At 39.7% G+C, this 16,930-nt stretch overlaps 2 protein-coding genes and 1 long non-coding RNA gene across 8 annotated transcripts in view; 1 reads left to right on the forward strand and 2 right to left on the reverse strand.

The window, feature by feature from the left end:
- Nucleotides 1–7,652, forward strand: part of LOC101110178 (survival motor neuron protein) — a 28,716-nt gene extending 21,064 nt beyond the window's left edge. Inside the window, exons 8-10 of one of the 4 annotated variants that reach the window (XM_027980021.3) lie at nt 1,326–1,365; nt 2,872–2,922; nt 7,287–7,652. In XM_027980021.3, the coding sequence (XP_027835822.1) occupies nt 1,326–1,365; nt 2,872–2,922; nt 7,287–7,360 (165 nt within the window). In that variant the 3' untranslated portion in view covers nt 7,361–7,652. Of the gene's footprint in view, nt 1–1,325; nt 1,366–1,603; nt 1,640–2,871; nt 2,923–7,286 lie in introns of all 4 variants that reach the window. The other 3 variants (XM_027980022.3, XM_042233704.2, XM_027980023.3) reach the window with 3 other exon arrangements.
- On the reverse strand, nt 2,111–7,303 carry LOC132657913 (uncharacterized). Its single transcript, XR_009596712.1, has 2 exons — nt 3,164–7,303; nt 2,111–2,653 (listed from the first exon to the last, which is right to left on the reverse strand). It is a non-coding gene; the product is annotated as an uncharacterized LOC132657913 (long non-coding RNA).
- A 2,754-nt stretch (nt 7,653–10,406) lies between the features above and the next one.
- Nucleotides 10,407–16,930, reverse strand: part of NAIP (NLR family apoptosis inhibitory protein) — a 42,517-nt gene continuing 35,993 nt past the window's right edge. For 2 of the 3 annotated variants that reach the window (XM_012096791.3, XM_004017115.4), the window contains 2 exons: nt 15,004–15,168; nt 10,407–12,920 (listed from right to left, as the gene is read on the reverse strand). In XM_012096791.3, coding sequence (XP_011952181.3) covers nt 12,547–12,920; nt 15,004–15,168 — 539 coding nt within the window. In that variant the 3' untranslated portion in view covers nt 10,407–12,546. The remainder of the gene's footprint in view (nt 12,921–15,003; nt 15,169–16,930) is intronic. The other variant, XM_042233702.1, reaches the window with a different exon arrangement.

Consider the following 16,930-nt stretch of genomic DNA (forward strand, 5'->3'; position numbering starts at 1 on the left):
ATTCTTTTTGCTTATGAAATCTCATGTCCCATTCTGCCAAATCCGTTCTGCATACAGCAGCTAGAGTGATATTTTAAAATGTAAAGCATATCGTGTCTTTCTCTTTAAGACCCTCTGACGGCTTCCAGTCACAGGTTAAACTCCAAAACCCTTGTGGTTTGCAAAGATGATGCAGCATATCTTGTCAGGTTCTTTACCCACAGTTTATCCCATGCTCTTCTTACTCACTACACTTCTGCAACCCTGGCCTCTTCTCTTGCTCACGTCCAGGTTTATACCTTCTTCTGGGCTTTTGTACTCATTATTCTTTAGTTTGGAAAGCTGTTACCCTATATTTTACTTGTCTGACGTGTTAATTCAAATCTCAACTGAAATTCCATCTTGCCTAGAAATATTTAAGCTGGAAGAGATCCCACCCTTCCTCTCTGTTGTATCACCCCGCTTGGGTTCTCTGTGTGGCAGTTACCGTTTCTGATATGATTTTCATTACCTGTTTAACTGTCTCCCTCCAGTAGAATGTAAGCTCCATGGGAGCAGGGACCTTGTCTGTCTTGTAACCCTTGGATCTCTAGAGTTGGGAATAGTGTCTGGTTCAGAGTAAGTTCATCCTTCGCTAAATGTTAAACATTAGCAAGTTTTTTGTCTGGTAATTAGATAACTTTTTATATATAAAACTTCTTGTAGATTAGTTTCGTAAGATATCTGGAAGTACCATTATTGGGTCAAAAAGTATAAACTTTTAATTAAAAAAATTTTAATAACTTTTGATACTATTGATTGACTTTTCGCAATTCTTTTCATGTGTATTGCCACGAATGCAACTTGAAAATGTCTGTTTTGCCACAGCCTTAAAATAGTTATACACCGTATTGCTTGCATCTTTTATAACTCTGAAGAGCAGTTAAAAATATGAATGTTCTGGGACTTCCCTGGTGGTCTCGTGGCTAATCCTCCATGCCCCCAGTTCAGGGGGCCCAGGTTCGATCCCTGGTCCAGGAACTAGATCCCCCACACAGCAATTAAGAGTTCACATGCCACAGCTGAGATCCCTCATGCCATAATGAAGACCCAGTACAGCCAAATAAATAAGCATATTTTTTAAAAGTAGGAATGTTCTAACGTTCTAACGTTTGATTTGAAAGATGACATAGATGAAAATTAGCCTTGATGAAATGAGTACAGTGAGTTAACTGTGTTCAAATATTCATATTTCATGTACTTGATTGAACTGTTGTTAAAACCTAGCAGATTTTCAGTAGACTTTGTTGTTTATAAATATTTTTTTAAGTATTTATTTATTTGGCTGTGTTGGGTCTTCGTTGCAGCATGGATCTTCCAGGTGGTGCACAGACTCTCCAAGTTGTGGTATGTAGGCTCAGTAGTTGCAGCCCGCCCACTCCAGAGCATGCAGGCTTTAGTAGTTGCAGCTAGCAGGCTTAGTTGCTCCTCACCATGGAAGATCTTAGTTTCCAGACCAGGGATTGAACCTGTGTCCCTGTATTGCAAGGTGAATTCTTAACAACTAGACCACCAGGGAAGTCCCCAACAGACTGAATGCTGGTCCTGATCAGCAAACTGCAGCTATTTCTGTTTCTTTCCACAGTTCAAGCAACAGTTCCTGGGAAAGGAGCCTTGTCTGGTACATTTGCCACAAATTCAGTACTAAGCTATGATTAGCTTGTTCCAGAGAAAATGATCTTTACTTTTAGAGGCATTACTTATGTATCTGTATAAATTAAAATATAAACGTAGGTTCATATTCAGAAACAAATTCCCATTTCCTAGGTCTTGCATTTTTTTCTCTTGGAAATTTTTACCATTAAACAGAAGAAGCTACTATTCATTGTCATGTTTTCCAATGGCTTACATGTGTTTTAGAGACTGTTGTCTTCAGCTTGCAGTTCTTAACTGTTGCTCCACAGAAGCATGCATGTTTGACAACTTTTGCATTGCTAACCCGTTCCCATATGAGCAACAGAGGGTTTGGGTCTAGCTCTTAACCTATACCTTTTTCTTTTTCTAAAAATCCTAATAGAATGCAAATAAATGAGGGTAATATTATTAAAATAACATAGCATAGGCTCTAACTTTGGTCCTTATTACTAACAAATCACTTTTATTTTTTTATTTTTACTTTATTTTGCTTTATAATACTGTATTGGTTTTGCCATACATTGACATGAATCAGCCACGGGTGTACATGAGTTCCCAATCCTGAACCCCCCTCCCACCCCTAACAAATCACTTTTTTTTTTTTTTTTTTTTTTTAACAAATCACTTTTAAATACATCTTATGGCCTCAAAGATAGAGATTAGTAGTGAAATAGAAAGTTAGTATGTGTGTAGGGGAAGGTAGCAGGCACCGAGGCCAGAAGACAGGAGCAGGACTCTCTGCTTTGAGACCAGGAAAAGCGGCAAACGTTTCTGTCTTCACTTGTAAAATGCTTCTGTCTAGTGCCAAAATATTTTAATGGTTTTAATAAATGAGTATGACACACTGTAGATATATTTTAGACTTCGTGACATCTTGAGCAAATCGTTTACTTTAAAGCACATTTCAGAGACTTCCCCAGAGGTCCAATGGTTAAGACTTCTCCTTCCAATTAAGGGGTGCAGGTTTGATCCTTGGTGGGAGAGCTAAGTTTCCACATGCCTAGGGGCCAAAAAAAGCAAAACAAAAACAGAAGCAATATTGTAACAACTGGTCCACATTAAAAAATAAATCTTAAAAAAAAAGCACATTTGAAGGCTATAAACTTATTTTCTGATGATGTTTTATTAAAGAGAATTAATGAAATATGTGAAACAGAATGTTTACTTCTATATGAAATGTGTATTCTGTTCTTCTAAATTCCTTTATTTTCCTTACAGGGTTTCAAACAAAGTCAAAAAGAAGGAAGGCACTCACATTTCAATTAAGGAGTAAGTCTGCCATCATTTTAAAAGTGACTCTTTTATATGAATTTTATAGTTTGTGGCAAATACGTGTTTGAAAATTAAAATGTTGAAAAGTAAAAAAGTTAATGTAAAACAATATTAAAGACATCTTGATGCAAAACTGTTTGATAAAAGGTAGATCTATATCCCCTCTAGAATCTTCATGATGTCAAAGTATCTTTTCAGCAAATACTTGTTGGTTGATGGTGTGGAAAGGAAAACATACCTTTACAGTAAAGAGATCCTTAAGGGGCTTCCCTGGTGGTCCAGTGGTTAAGAATACACCTTCCAATGCAGGGGATATGGGTTCAGCCCCTGGTCAGGGAACTAAGATCCTGGATGCCACAGGGCAACTAAGCCCTGAGACCCGACACAGCCAAAAATAAGAAAATAAATTAAAAAAAAATTTTTTGTAAGAGATATCCTTAGAATCAGAGATGAAACTTTATATCACTGTAGACAGTCAGACTGACTTTTTGATTTGCGATACAGTATAGGATCAGTTTAGTTCAGTCGCTCAGTAGTGTCTGACTCTTTGTGACCCATGGACTGTAGCGCGCCAGGTTTCCCTGTCGATCACAAACTCCCAGAGCTTGCTCAGACTCACATCCGTCAAGTCGGTGATGCATCCAACCATCTTGTCCTCTGTTGTCCCCTTCTCCTCCAGCCTTTAATCTTTCCCAGCATTCAGTGAGTCAGTTCTTCGCATCAGGTGGCCAAAGTATTGGAGCTTCAGCATCAGTCCTTCCAGTGAATATTTAGGATTGATTTCCTTTAGGATTGACTGACTGGTTTGATCTCCTTGCAGTCCAAGGGACTCTCAAGAGTCTTCTCCAACACCACAGTTCAAAAGCATCAATTCTTCAGCGCTCAGCCTTCTGCTTCTGTTAGGTCCATACAGTTTCTGTCCTTTATTGTACCTGTCTTTGCATGAAATGTTCCCTTGGTATCTCTGATTTTCTTGAAGAGATCTCTAGTTTTTCCCATTCAGTTGTTTTCCTCTGTTTCTTTGCATTGATCACTGAAGAGGGCTTTTTTTTTTTTTTTTTTGAAGAGGGCTTTCTTATCTCTCATTGCTATTCTTTGGAACTCTGTTCAGATGGGTATATCTTTCCTTTTCTCCTTTGCCTTTCACTTCTCTTTTCTCACCTGTTTGTAGGGCCTCCTCAGACAACCATTTTGCCTTTATTTTACACTTTTGGTCCATATTCATCTGTATTTTGATATGTTTGTCATCAGTATTTTGTGCCTGTGTGGGTGTATATATCTGCACTTAACATCACATTTTTAATGTTTTGATACATTCTGTTAGATTGTTTGTATGCTATGTCACTGTTCCTTTAGTTCAGTCAGTAACTTTTGGTGTCTTGATAACATTAGTAAATACCTTCTTTTATATAGTGCTTGATTCTCTTTTGTCTTAGCCTTAAGGTAACTTTCTGTGCTGTGAATCTTTATGGACATTGTGATTCTTGGTGGATATTTCTATGTTACCTTGAAAAGCAGATTTCAAAAAACAAATTTGGAAAATCTTTTCCAAATTGATGCATTCCTGGGAGGGGTATTTTTAAAATAATATAAATCCTCACACTTAACTGTGTAGTTGCCTACATTTCATTCTTCGATTAAAGTCGTTTTTATTCAGTTGAAGTTCTTTAGCTAAGTGCTAAGTCTAAAGAGGTGAATAGAAAGATTAGGCAAGGGGTGAATTGGGTTGAGGTGTTCCAGGCAGAGAACATGCAGACTGGAGCATTAAGACAGTGTGTGTCAAGGCCTGAGTTAGCCCAGGTGATGCCCTGTCCCTGACGCTACTCAGCCTTCTTAGCGCTCTCCATCTGTGCTAGCTCCCCTCTTCCTATTTTCTGCTTATTTGTTACGTAGCTTTTCACTGTATATTATCTTTATCGTGTGTTTGTCTTTCCTCCATCGTTAGAGATAAGGCACTGGATCCCGTTCTCCGTCATGTCTTCAGTATCTGGTATAGTGTTTTGAAATCTAGGATGGGCTTAGAGCATAGACTGGATGGAATGTCAAAGAAGACAGAAAGTAGTGAATGGGAGTGAGATTTCGGAGTTTTTTCAGGTCAGATTTTTTGACCCATCATGACAGGTTAGGCATCAGTTCTGTTTCTTGCGTTTTTCTCTTGGCTGTGCTGGGTTTGTTGCTGCATGCAGGCTTTCTCTCGTTGCGGCGAGCAGAGGCTGCTCTTCACTGTAGTGTGCAGACTTCTCATTGCGGTGGCTTACCCTTTTGGGATGCCTGGGCCCTGGAGCATACAGGCTCGGTAGTTGTGGCCCACAGGCTTCGTCGCTCTGCAGCATGTGGGGTCTTTCCAGACCAGGGATCAAACCCATATACCCTGAATTGGAAGGCGGCTTCTTCTTTTCTGATTTTATTCATTTGTTTAGGCTACGTCAGGTCTTAGCTGTGGCGTGTGGGTTCAGCTGTTGCACCATGTGGGCTTCGTTGCCCTGTAGCATGTGGGATCTGAGTTCCCTGACCAGAGATGGGACTCACGTCCCCTGCGTTGGAAGGCTGATTCTTAACCACTGGACCACCAGGGAAGTCCTCATTTTAATAATTTTGAACTGACTCTCTCTGTCGATTTTGTTCTCTTTGCTTTTATGGACAGAAAAATGAAAAGGTCTGAATTTTCAACTGTGATCCAAAAAAGCTTAGAGGAAAAAAAAAGATTACAAGGATGGTGTCTCTAGACTTCCATTAACACTTCTTGAAAGATAATCCGATATTTTGGACAACAGAATAAAAATACTAAAGGATGGTGTAATAGTGATGTTTATTTCACTGCTAATGATTTATTTCATCATCCTTTTCTGTGATTCCATCCTTTCATGTTCTTATTTTTAGTCTTTTTTTTTTTTTCTTTTAAGCACAGCTTGAGGTCATGGATGAATGTGTTATCTGTTGCTCCATAACAAATCGTCCTAAAACTTAGCACCTTGAAACAGCAGATATTTATTTATTTATCTTTAGTTTCTATGGGTCAGAAATGCAAGGGCAGCTGAGGTGGGTGGTTCTTCTAAGACTGCAGGTCATCAGCCTCAAGGCAATAATCATCTCAGAGTTCTGGGACTGGAGCTTCTGCTTCAAGCCCACGCACATGGTTGTTGTCAGGAGGCTCTCTTGCTCTTTGGGACTCTCCATAGGCAGCCTGAGAGTCCTCGCAAGCAGACAGTAGTCGGCTTCTCCAGAGTGAGTGATCCAGTGCAGAGTGAGCAGCACCCCATACCCCTTCTGACTTAGTCTCTGAATCACACACCATCACTCTCACCTTTTTCTATCCTTTTGAAGAAGTGCAGCCCACAGCCAATGCGAGGGGGTTAGATAAGGGCAGGTATCACTGGGGACTCTTGAAGGCTGGCTACCACAGTGAGTTAAATCCTGAGATGAAGACTAAGAGAATGTTTCAAGGAAGGGATAATAAAATCACTAAGATTCTACATTGTAGATTTATGAAAGAGTCCAGTAGAGTTACAGCTTAACTGCAAGATAGTTTTATTTTTTTTAATGAATTAAAATTTTTTATTTATATTTTAAATCTTTGTTCTTTGGCAGATCGCTCAGAGTGAGTCCTGAATCCTTATAAATAGTTAGAACTGCTTGAATAAGAAACTCAAAAATGGGAATTCCCTGGTGGTCCAGTGATTAGGATTTGGTGCTTTCATTGCTGTGGGCTGGGTTTAGTCCCTAATCAGGGAACTAAGACAAGACTCAGCCGATAAAAAAAGAAAAAAAATACATAAAAATTAAAATTGGACCCAGATGATATACTCAGGATTGATTTCCACTCTCTGCTTTCCATAGAAGTTTTTTAAAATGTCTTCCGATCTGTTATTTATGAAAATGGATATTTCAGGACCATAAATTTTTCTCTGAAAATTTAGTTGATGCTGTAGAATTCTTATTTTCTAGATACTCCAAATTTCAAATATGTTTTTAATTCTAGAAATTTTTAGTAAATTTTAATGTTAGGTAGTTGGGTTTAATTTCTGGTTTTATTGTAGTTGTAGAATGTCATTTGTGTTGGTCGAATTACTGTTCTTTTTAACACATAAGTTTGATCATTATTTTTAATATGTCTTAAATTCTGTTAGGACAAATCAAATACCAGTGGTCCTTAAGAATTTTTTTAAAGAATACTCTTGTCTATTTATTCCTTCAAATGAATCTCACAGTTTGTTTAAATACCTAACTATCCCATAAAGATTGAAATTAGTATTACATTGTTTTATTCTAGTTTTATTTACCTTGATGACAGTGTTGCTGTTTTCTCTTCCTCATGATTTTATATGAAAATAGGTTTTGTTTAGATTCATGATTGTATTTAGGCTTTTTGTCTTTCAGATTCAGGTGTAGCTCTCTCCCAAGGAGATGGTGTTTTGGTGTGCCCTGGTTGACGTGAACAAGCGTTGCATCATTTTCTTCATGCACACTTGGATGGGTGCATGTCATCTGCATTTCCCCTTGTGTCATGTGACTCATGCTTAAATAAACAGATATTTTAAGGGAATAATCAGTTTGAATAACTGAACAATGGAAATATGATTAAAAGAAACTCAAGGTCACATACAGTGCAGAAAGTCAATCTGTTAAAATTGCAACTGAGCCCGTTTGTATATTGTAACTTTCTTAGTAAGTATGTTAAGCTTTTTATTAATGCCTTTAAAAATAAATAACTTTTTTTAAAAACTTGACTATCTGAATGCTTTTCTTTGGAGTACATAGGGTAAGTTGAAGCCGATGGAAAGATGTAAAAAGAACAACTCAGGCTTTTTTGGGTAAAGGATAGTATTGTAAAGATACAACCAACTGTAAAACAGTGTTGCTGATAATCCAAGGTTAGGGCAGAAAGCCTCTCTGAAGCCGAATGTTAGAGGACTGGGCCTCGCTGCTGGGGAACTAAGCCTGTGTTCTGCTGCTCAGAAGTCGTACTGTCCTTCTTCTCCAGCTCCTTTTCTTGTCCGTCTGCCTCTCTCCTAGCCTCCTCCACACCTTCCTCACATACACTGCCTGACATGATTGCCCAAGCCGTTCTCTTCACCACCGCCTTGCAGTTCCATCTACCATCCATTTGACTGTATCTATGTGAGTCTGTCTGTTCAAATTCTCTAGAGATGCTGGGAGGGATTGGGGGCAGGAGGAGAAGCGGACGACAGAGGAGGAGATGGCTGGATGGCATCACTGACTCGATGGACGTGAGTCTGAGTGAACTCCGGGAGTTGGTGATGGACAGGGAGGCCTGGCGTGCTGTGATTCATGGGGTCGCAAAGAGTCGGACACGACTGAGCGGCTGAACTGAACTGATGTGAGTCTCTCTGTTCAAATTCTCTAGAGAGGTAGAACATAATACTGGTTTAGTTCAGTCTAAAGCATTGGTGTCCATAGCCTGAGCATCTCCCTAGTCCATTTAGCTGTGGGAGATGTTAATATGGTAAGTGCTGTTTCTTTCAGAGGTTTCGCTTGGGCTAACTGCATGTGCCTAGCATATTAGTATTTGTTGAATACATAAGTGAATATTCAAGTGATTGATAAGGAAGCTTTACAGAATTTTTTGTACAGAGTAAATAGAGTTTCATCATTTTTCATAACAAGCACCTAATATATTAATTGCCTAAAATGTGCCAGGTTTAATTTAGTTCTGAAGGTAGCTTATTTGCCTTGTTAGAGTTTCGGATGTTACCTTCCTTAATACCTAATACTGTTGGAGGGTAGTTGTACGTTCAGGAGAGTCAACTCATTTCAGCAAATAGTTATTTGACTTTGTGTGAGGCACTCTTCTACATGCTTGGGAACAACACAGGTGAATGTTCCTGCTTACAGTTGTGGGAACCAGCTAGTGAACAAGTGAAATTTATAAAGTAGCACATAGTGATTCATGTCATAGAGAAAAGGGAAATAGGAAAGGGGGTTGGGCAGATTGGGATTGGAAGCAGGGACACTTGTTTTAAAAAAAGAACAGGGAACTCCTAACTGAAGTGACATTTGAGTAGAGATCCAAAGAAAATGAGAGCCATTCATGTATGTAGAGAAAGAACTTCCCAAAAAAAAAAAAAAAAAAAAAGAACTTCCCAAGCAAAAAAAATGCTTGGGAAACGGGCGCAGCGGCCCTAAGACAAGAGTGTTTACCATGTTCAGAGAACAGCAAAGAAACCAGCTTGGCTGGAGTGGAAGTAAGCAAGGAGAGATGAAAGAAATGGAGGTGAGAGAGAGGGAGCCAGGGGTCAGGTCATATGTAGACCATTGCAACGTCGTCAACATTTCTTGGAGCTAGGAATTCATTGGAAAGTTTTTGAACCAAAGGTATTGTGTGATCAGATGCTAGGAAGAGGCTTCTGGGTGAGTTCCATGGTGATCCAGTGGTTAGGACTCTGCACTTCCGTTATAGGGGCACAGGTTTGATCCCTGGTTGGGGAACTAAGATCCCATATGCAGAGTGGTCTGGCAAAAAAAATAATTAAAAAAAAATAAAAGCTTCTGACTGCTTTGTTGAAAATAGATGAGAAGTTTCAGGAAAGAGCAGGCTGAGTAGGACTTGGATCTGAGGGTATTTCCCAAGGAGAGCTCAGGGTCTGCCAGTAGAGTCCACGTGGAGCTGGAAGGAGTCCAGGATGACTCCCAAGGGTTCCGCCTGAGCAAGTGGGAGAATTCTCCAGCACCACAGTTCAAAGGCACCAATTCTTTGGTGCTCTGCCTTCTTTACAGTCCAGCTCTCACAACCAAATGTGACCACTGAGAAGACCACAGCCTTGACTGTACGGACCTTTGTTGGCAGAGTGAGGTCTCTGCTTGTCAACACTGTCTAGGTTTATCATCACTTTCCTGCCAAGAAGCAATCGTTTTCTGATCTCATGGCTGCAGTCACCATCCGAAGTGATTCTGGAGCCCAAGAAGAGGAAATATGTCACAATTTCCACCTTTTCTCCTGTTTGCCATGCAGTAGTGGGGCCAGATGGCATGATCAGAAGTTTTTTAATATTTAAGCAGGCTCTTTCACTCTCCTCCTTCACTCTCAAGAGTCTCTTTAGTTCCTCTTCCCTTTCTGCCACTAGAGGGGTGTCATCCACATTTCTGAGGTTCTCAGTGTTTCTCCTGCCTACCTTGATTCTAGCTTGTAACTCATCCAGCCTGGCATTCTCATGATGTGCTCAGCATATAGGTTAAGCAGGGTGGCAGGAGACAGTTTTGTGGGCCTCTAAAAACGTAAGAAATAGTCTTAGCTCGTGGTCTGTAGTCTGTGGTCATACTTTGCTGCTCCCTGCTTTCTAGGGTCGGGGGGGTTTGCTATGTGTCCTGTGAGATCTTAGTTCCTGGAGCAGGGATTGAACTTGGGCCCTTGACAGTGAAAGCAGTCCTAACTACTGGACCTCCAGGAATTCCCACTGCCCCCTGCTTTATACTGGAAGTCCTTAGCAGAAGCTCTGGACAAATAATTTGCATGGAGTCCTTAGTTTTTTTTAAGTATCATTTTTAATAGTACATGGATATAGTGCAGAATTCAAATAATTGTATGTAAAGTAAACCTCCCTACCCTGTCCACTATCCTGCCCCTCCCCCTGGAATGCATCATTAATACCAGTTTCTTGTATATTTAGGAAGTTTTTCTGTGACAGGATGAACCTGAATGTACATATGCTCTCAATCTTAAATTTATCTAGGTTCTTTTTCCTTTAGGTCAGAACTATGAAATGTAATAAGTAATACTTGTACCACTTTGACGTTCTTGCCTTCATGTCCAAATGCAGCCGTCTTCACTGCCTGCTCTGCAGTAATGGGTCTGGACCTTGTAAATACCGCTGCCTTGCCAGCAGGTACAGTGAAAAGCTTTGACAGTAGAGGCTGCTGTTGACACAGGAGGGGCCAGGGCCTGCTTCTGGGTCCAGTGTACCTCTCCAGCAGGCGCTTGCGGCACATGGCCTCCACCCTTGTGCAGCACCTGGCTTCAGCAGTACCTCTTGGCCAGCAGCACTTAGTACCCCCACATGGAAGGCTTCCTCTGGTGCCCCCAAAGTTTCTCAGCAAAGTGCTCCATACACCTTCTTGGGTTGCAGCTCTTTTCTTTAGCCAACCTTTGTTGTCCACGGCTGTGCCTTCTCTCTCGAGGTCCAGAGCTCAGTCCTGGGGTCGGTCCTGGGTGCTCTGTTGCACCCTAACGTGAAAAGCCAGTAGGCTATTCCCTGTGTCGATCTTAGAAATCTCAGTTTCATACTAACTAATCCTTGTTACTCCAATTGCCTATTACGGTAAATAACTCTTAATAGTAAACTCCCCAAGTTACTAGGTGGTTTCTGTCTCCCACTTGGACTCTGATACAGTACTTAAAACCTTTCTGATTACAAAAGTATTAGATACAAAATCAGACAAGAAGATAGCTCTTCTCACCTTCTAGTAATCTCACCCTCCAGAGCAGTTATTCATGTGGTAATGCTAAACTAATTTTATATTTTAAATATAAAACAGGTACTTGTAAAACAAAAAACAGTACGAAAAGGGAAAAAGGAATGCCTTCCTATCCCTTTGCTAGTCATTTAAAATAGTTCTGCTTTTAAATTTTTTCTTGTATATTCTTTGCAGAAATTCTTAATGCATCTAGAGACATGAGAGTATATTTTTTAAATGAATAGAATCATACCATATATACAGTACCTGTGTTCTGTGGTAGAAATAAAAATTAGTATAAGAGAATGGTTGTTGTCCAGCTTACACTAGCATTATGAATTTGAAATGGCCTTCTAGTCATTCAGAACACTCCACTGATTAACTAATAGTGAAATTTTGGACACAGGCACAGATGTAGACATTGACATCAGATGTCATACCTTGAACAATATAAAGTCACTGACAAAATTGAGCAAAGTGGACACATAAGATTTTAAGGCCATCATAAATGTATACGTTGTATTCTCAAACATCTAAAAAAAATTGATACTTAATATTCTTGAAAATGCAGATTTAGCTAATTTCCAATAATGCTAAATTCTAAACTATACTTTCTGCTGCTACAATAAGCGCTGAATCAAAGGCCTCTAGAATACGAGCATTTGCCCTAAATCCTATTTCTTCTGCAGTAGATAAAAAGAAGGTATACATAAACCCTGCCATACTAAATTAAATGTACAAAAACAGACACTACAAGGATTAAGGAATATCTCTTGTTGCACCTATGTGTGCAACTGACGCAGTCCTTAAATTAGCCATTTTGTAATAACTTGAATACACCTTTCATATTGTGGCTTTATGATGGATACACCATTCTCCCCACCCCTCCCTGTGGCTTTGTTACCTGTTTACCATAGCTAGCCTGAAAGCCTTATATGACCTGAGTAATGAAGAGTTGGATGTGTAAATTTGATTAAAGGTCTGATCTTTGATTGGGGAGGATCATTTAGGGACTTCAGAGTCACTGGTAATACTCTGTTTCTTAAGCTCAGTAATGGGTAAGCAGGCTGTTTGGGGTTTTTTATATTACATGCTTTATGCATTTTACTCTTGTATGCAGCATTTAATAAGTTTTTGGATAATTAATATATCCAAAATTTTATCCAACAGTTTTTAGAATCATTGACAAAAATTTTCTTGATTTAGTGGATTTTAGCTAATAGTTTCCTGAATGATTGGAGAGAATGGCAGTATCCATTTCCAGAAAAGGGTGAAATGTTTAGACTGAGGGTGCTTTTTTATCGTGGTAGTAAGCAGTGTGATGTCTTCTGCATCCAGGAGCCAACTTAACATGTTAAGTTTCATGAGGCTTGGCAGCCGTAACACACATTGACTCAAAGACTTGACTGTTGTGGCCTGAACTTTGATACATTCTTTGAAATGCCTGGAAATAGTTAACTCTTGCAAGTTAGGCAGGTTGTCCAGTGTTTGAAAGAAGTTTCTGTATCCTTCCTCTGTAATCTTGTGGTTCATTGAAAAATCAAGATGCTTGAGTTTCTGGAAACCTCCATTGATTGCTACCTTGGCTATAAATACAAAAGCAAAATGTTTATGAGAACAGAATCATAGGGACTTCAATTTTAATACTGGTAGGCTAGATTATTTGAATGCACCTCTTCTCCCACCATCACTTAAAATAGAAAATGCCCAATTTTAATAAAAAATAAATAATATATTAGATTTACTTCTAATTGAAGTAGTAAAGATTAATAAATTACATTTTTTAAAACTATATTTTTACTTTAAATGTAAGAACGTAGATTAAAAACAAAAGTGATACATCTCTAAATAACTGGTGTGGCAAAAAAATGAACAACTAAAATTAGAAAATATTTTGAACTGAATAAAAATATGACACTAGTGAGAGAGCGCTAAAGCCAAAGTTAGTGCTCTAACTATCCACCTCAGGACATTAGGATATTAAAAGGAATGAAAGAATGAATTTAGAACAAAAATAAAAAGCAAATGATATCCAAAGAAAGTACCAGGGGATATTAGAGGCAAAGGCAGAGATAAATGAAAAATGTGTAGGGAAAAAGGCACAGGAGAACATCCTGCGTAGGATTCTGTGACATATTTTCAAAATGGGTAAAATTAATCTATGGTGAAAGAAAGCAGTATAGTGGTCACCTTTGAGGATGGGGAATGTAGTGTCAGAAGGGACACAAAGGAAGCTTCTGTAATGTAATAATCTATAGTAACCTAATGAGTAATTGTTACCCAAGTATAAGTAACAAGACTGTTCACTTGAAAATCCATTAAGCTGTATACTTAGATTTTGTACTTTTCTTTATGTGTATTAATTTTCAATTAAAAAAAAAAGTATATGCTGGGCTGGATGAAGCACAAGCTGGAATCAAGATTGCCAGGAGAAATATCAATAACCTTAGATGCAAATGACACCACCCTTATGGCAGAAAGCGAAGAAGAACTACAGAGCCTCTTGAAAGTGAAAGAGGAGAGTGAAAAGTTAGCTTAAAACTCAACATTCAGAAAACTAAGATCATGGCATCCGATCCCACAAGATTCCCAGGAGAAATATCAATAACCTTAGATGTAGATGACACCACCCTTATGGCAGAAAGCGAAGAAGAACTACAGAGCCTCTTGAAAGTGAAAGAGGAGAGTGAAAAAGTTAGCTTAAAACTCAACATTCAGAAAACAGATCATGGCATCCGATCCCATCACTTCATGGCAAATAGATGGGGAAACAGTGAGGGACTTTATTTTTTCTGGGCTCCAAAATCACTGCTGATGGGGATTGCAACCATGAAATTAAAAGAGGCTTGCTCCTTGGAAGAAAAGTTATGACCAACCTAGACAGCATATTCAAAAGCAGAGATATTATTTTGCCAACAAAGATCCATCTAGTCAAAGCTATGGCTTTTCCAGTGGTTATGGATGTGAGAGTTGGCCTATAAAGAAAGCTGGGAGCCGAAGACTTGATGCTTTTGAACTGTGGTGTTGGAGAAGACTCTTGAGAGTCCCTTGGACTGCAAGGAGATCCAACCAGTCCATCCTAAAGGAAATCAGTCCTGAATATTCATTGGAAGAACTGATGCTGAAGCTGAAACTCCAATACTTTGGCCACCTGATGCAAAGAACTGACTCATTGGAAAAGACCCTGATGCTGGGAATGATTGAAGGCAGGAGGAGAAGGGGACGACAAAGGATGAGATGGCTGGATGGCATCACCAACTCGATGGGCATGAGTCTGAGTAAACTCTGGGAGTTGGCGATGGACAGGGAGGGCTGGAGTGCTGCAGTTATGGATTCACAAAGAGTTGGACGCGACTGAACTGACTGACTGATAAAAAGGAGTATACGGAGGGTATGTGGCCAGCCGTCTGAAACACTGTGGGTTAAGAGTGGACTTGAAGGTTTGTATAGTCTCAAACAGGAGGCTATCTTTTACTCCCAAATCTGAAAAGAATGAACCAAAAACCCACAGAACATTAGAGGGAACATTATGATAGGGAAAATGAGGAAGTGGGAAATGGGTTGAACATTTTTAGAGAGGAAAATGTTTTTATAGACATTTTGCAGCAGAAAGCTTGAGTAGTACCACTGGCCTTCATGTGAGCTGAGTTCATCTGAGGGTTAGCTCACCAATTTCCACCACGCTGTCATCATCCAAAGTCTTGAAAAACTGGAGAACTTGGAGACACTGAAGATGCTGACACTGCTGGACAATCAGTTTGGCCATTTGATGAATCCCATCCCCAGTGGGAAGGATCAATTCTTCCAAGTTATTTAAAGAACCTAAAGCGTAGGCTAATCAGAAGAGACAAAAAAAAAAAAAAAAACAAAAAAACAAAAAAAACAACTATGTTCTGTGTTCCCAAATAATTGTAATCCAAAGCATCAAAACCCTATACATTTTAGGAGGTTCCGTGTAGCATAGAGGCTGGAGAAAGGGGTCAGCCTACACCTTAATCTTCATTGCTGCCTCTAGAGAACCAATCCTCCGTCCTTCCCCAATCAGCCTCCTGCCCTGGAGTCCAGAAGTTCAGAATGAACTTCACATCCCTCCCCATTTCCTGTTTTTTTTTTTTTCAAACCACGGGACTGTCAAAGAATTCCCAACTATCTCCTCTTTCAGACCAAAGCTCCTGCTGGACTCTTTCTATTAATGCTAGCTCCTCAATGCTTTTAGCCCCCTTCCTTTCTGTGATGCTGTCATCCTCAGCGATTTCTCGCACTAACCTCACAATCCACCACTCTCATAACTTGTCTTTTCACTTTGATCCCTCCTGAGCATGGTCCAGTTTAGATCACTTGATCCCCAGAAAGTTCTCTACTTCTGCGGCCTCATACCTGGACATGTTTTGAACACTTCCTAGCATAAAACAATGTAGCAGGCTTTTCCTTTCGCTGTCCCAGTTCTTACATCAGCTATTTCTCCAAGGACCCTGGTTCCTTTTAGGGAGGCCAATATTTAGAAGTCAAGATCTGGGTAGTTGGTATGCTCATTACTACTAGGGTACTTTTGAGTCTCTCTGTTGACTGAGCTGAGAGATGTATATATACATATGTATAGTGAGATATACAGATATGCCCATAACTACCTATATAGGTTAAAAACCACGAGTCCACACCAGTATTTCCAATTCTAATTTAAGACCTCAAATTTCCTTCTAGCCTCCCCTTTCAATATTTGTGGGCTTCCCTATTGGCTCAGACAGTAAAGAATCCAGCTGCAATGCAGGAGACCCAGGTTCAATCCTGGGGTCGAGGAAGACCCCCTGGAGAAGAAAATGGCCACCCCCTTGGCCCCTGGTCTGGCCTCTGCAGCCCCAGCCCCTGTGCCCCTCCCCTATACACACAGCTGCCTCCAAAAGATGGAGAAGGGAAAAAGAAGAGATCCAGGTGCTCCTTAAGTGTGCTGAAGTTTGATAGCACTCCTGCTATATGCTTCTCATCTCTACTGACTATCCTTATATTTTCCTGTGTTAAAAATAAGACAACAAGCTCCATATCACCAAACCATGACTCAGTTCTGGCTCCCCAGAAATGGAATCTTAAACTAGTCCATCAGGAATGGACCAGTCAGCATCTGCCATCTATATGCTTCTCATCTCTACTGACTATCCTTATATTTTCCTGTGTTAAAAATAAGACAACAAGCTCCATATCACCAAACCATGACTCAGTTCTGGCTCCCCAGAAATGGAATCTTAAACTAGTCCATCAGGAATGGACCAGTCAGCATCTGCCATCCCCATCGCCTAAAGGAAAGTAACCTTGTGATGACTGATGGGCATTTTTGCCTACTTTAAATCACCTGTCACTGCTCCCTTCTGCTTATGAAAGTCTTTCATTTTGTACAGCTCCTCAGAGCTCCCTTCTGTCTGCTAGAGTGAAGGCTGTCCAATTCAGAAACATTTTTGTTTAAAAAAAATTCTTAATTTTTAAAAATACACTTATCTTCTAAGACCTGTTAGAAATTTTTACAGAGCATATATTGTTATTATAATCATAAAAAAATAAATAGAAAAGGTAGTTTCTATAGTTATCATTTTGTTAAGTCTAGGTG

The sequence above is a fragment of the Ovis aries genome, chromosome 16 (assembly GCF_016772045.2).
Source record: "Ovis aries strain OAR_USU_Benz2616 breed Rambouillet chromosome 16, ARS-UI_Ramb_v3.0, whole genome shotgun sequence".
In the NCBI taxonomy this organism is placed as follows: Eukaryota; Metazoa; Chordata; class Mammalia; order Artiodactyla; family Bovidae; genus Ovis; species Ovis aries.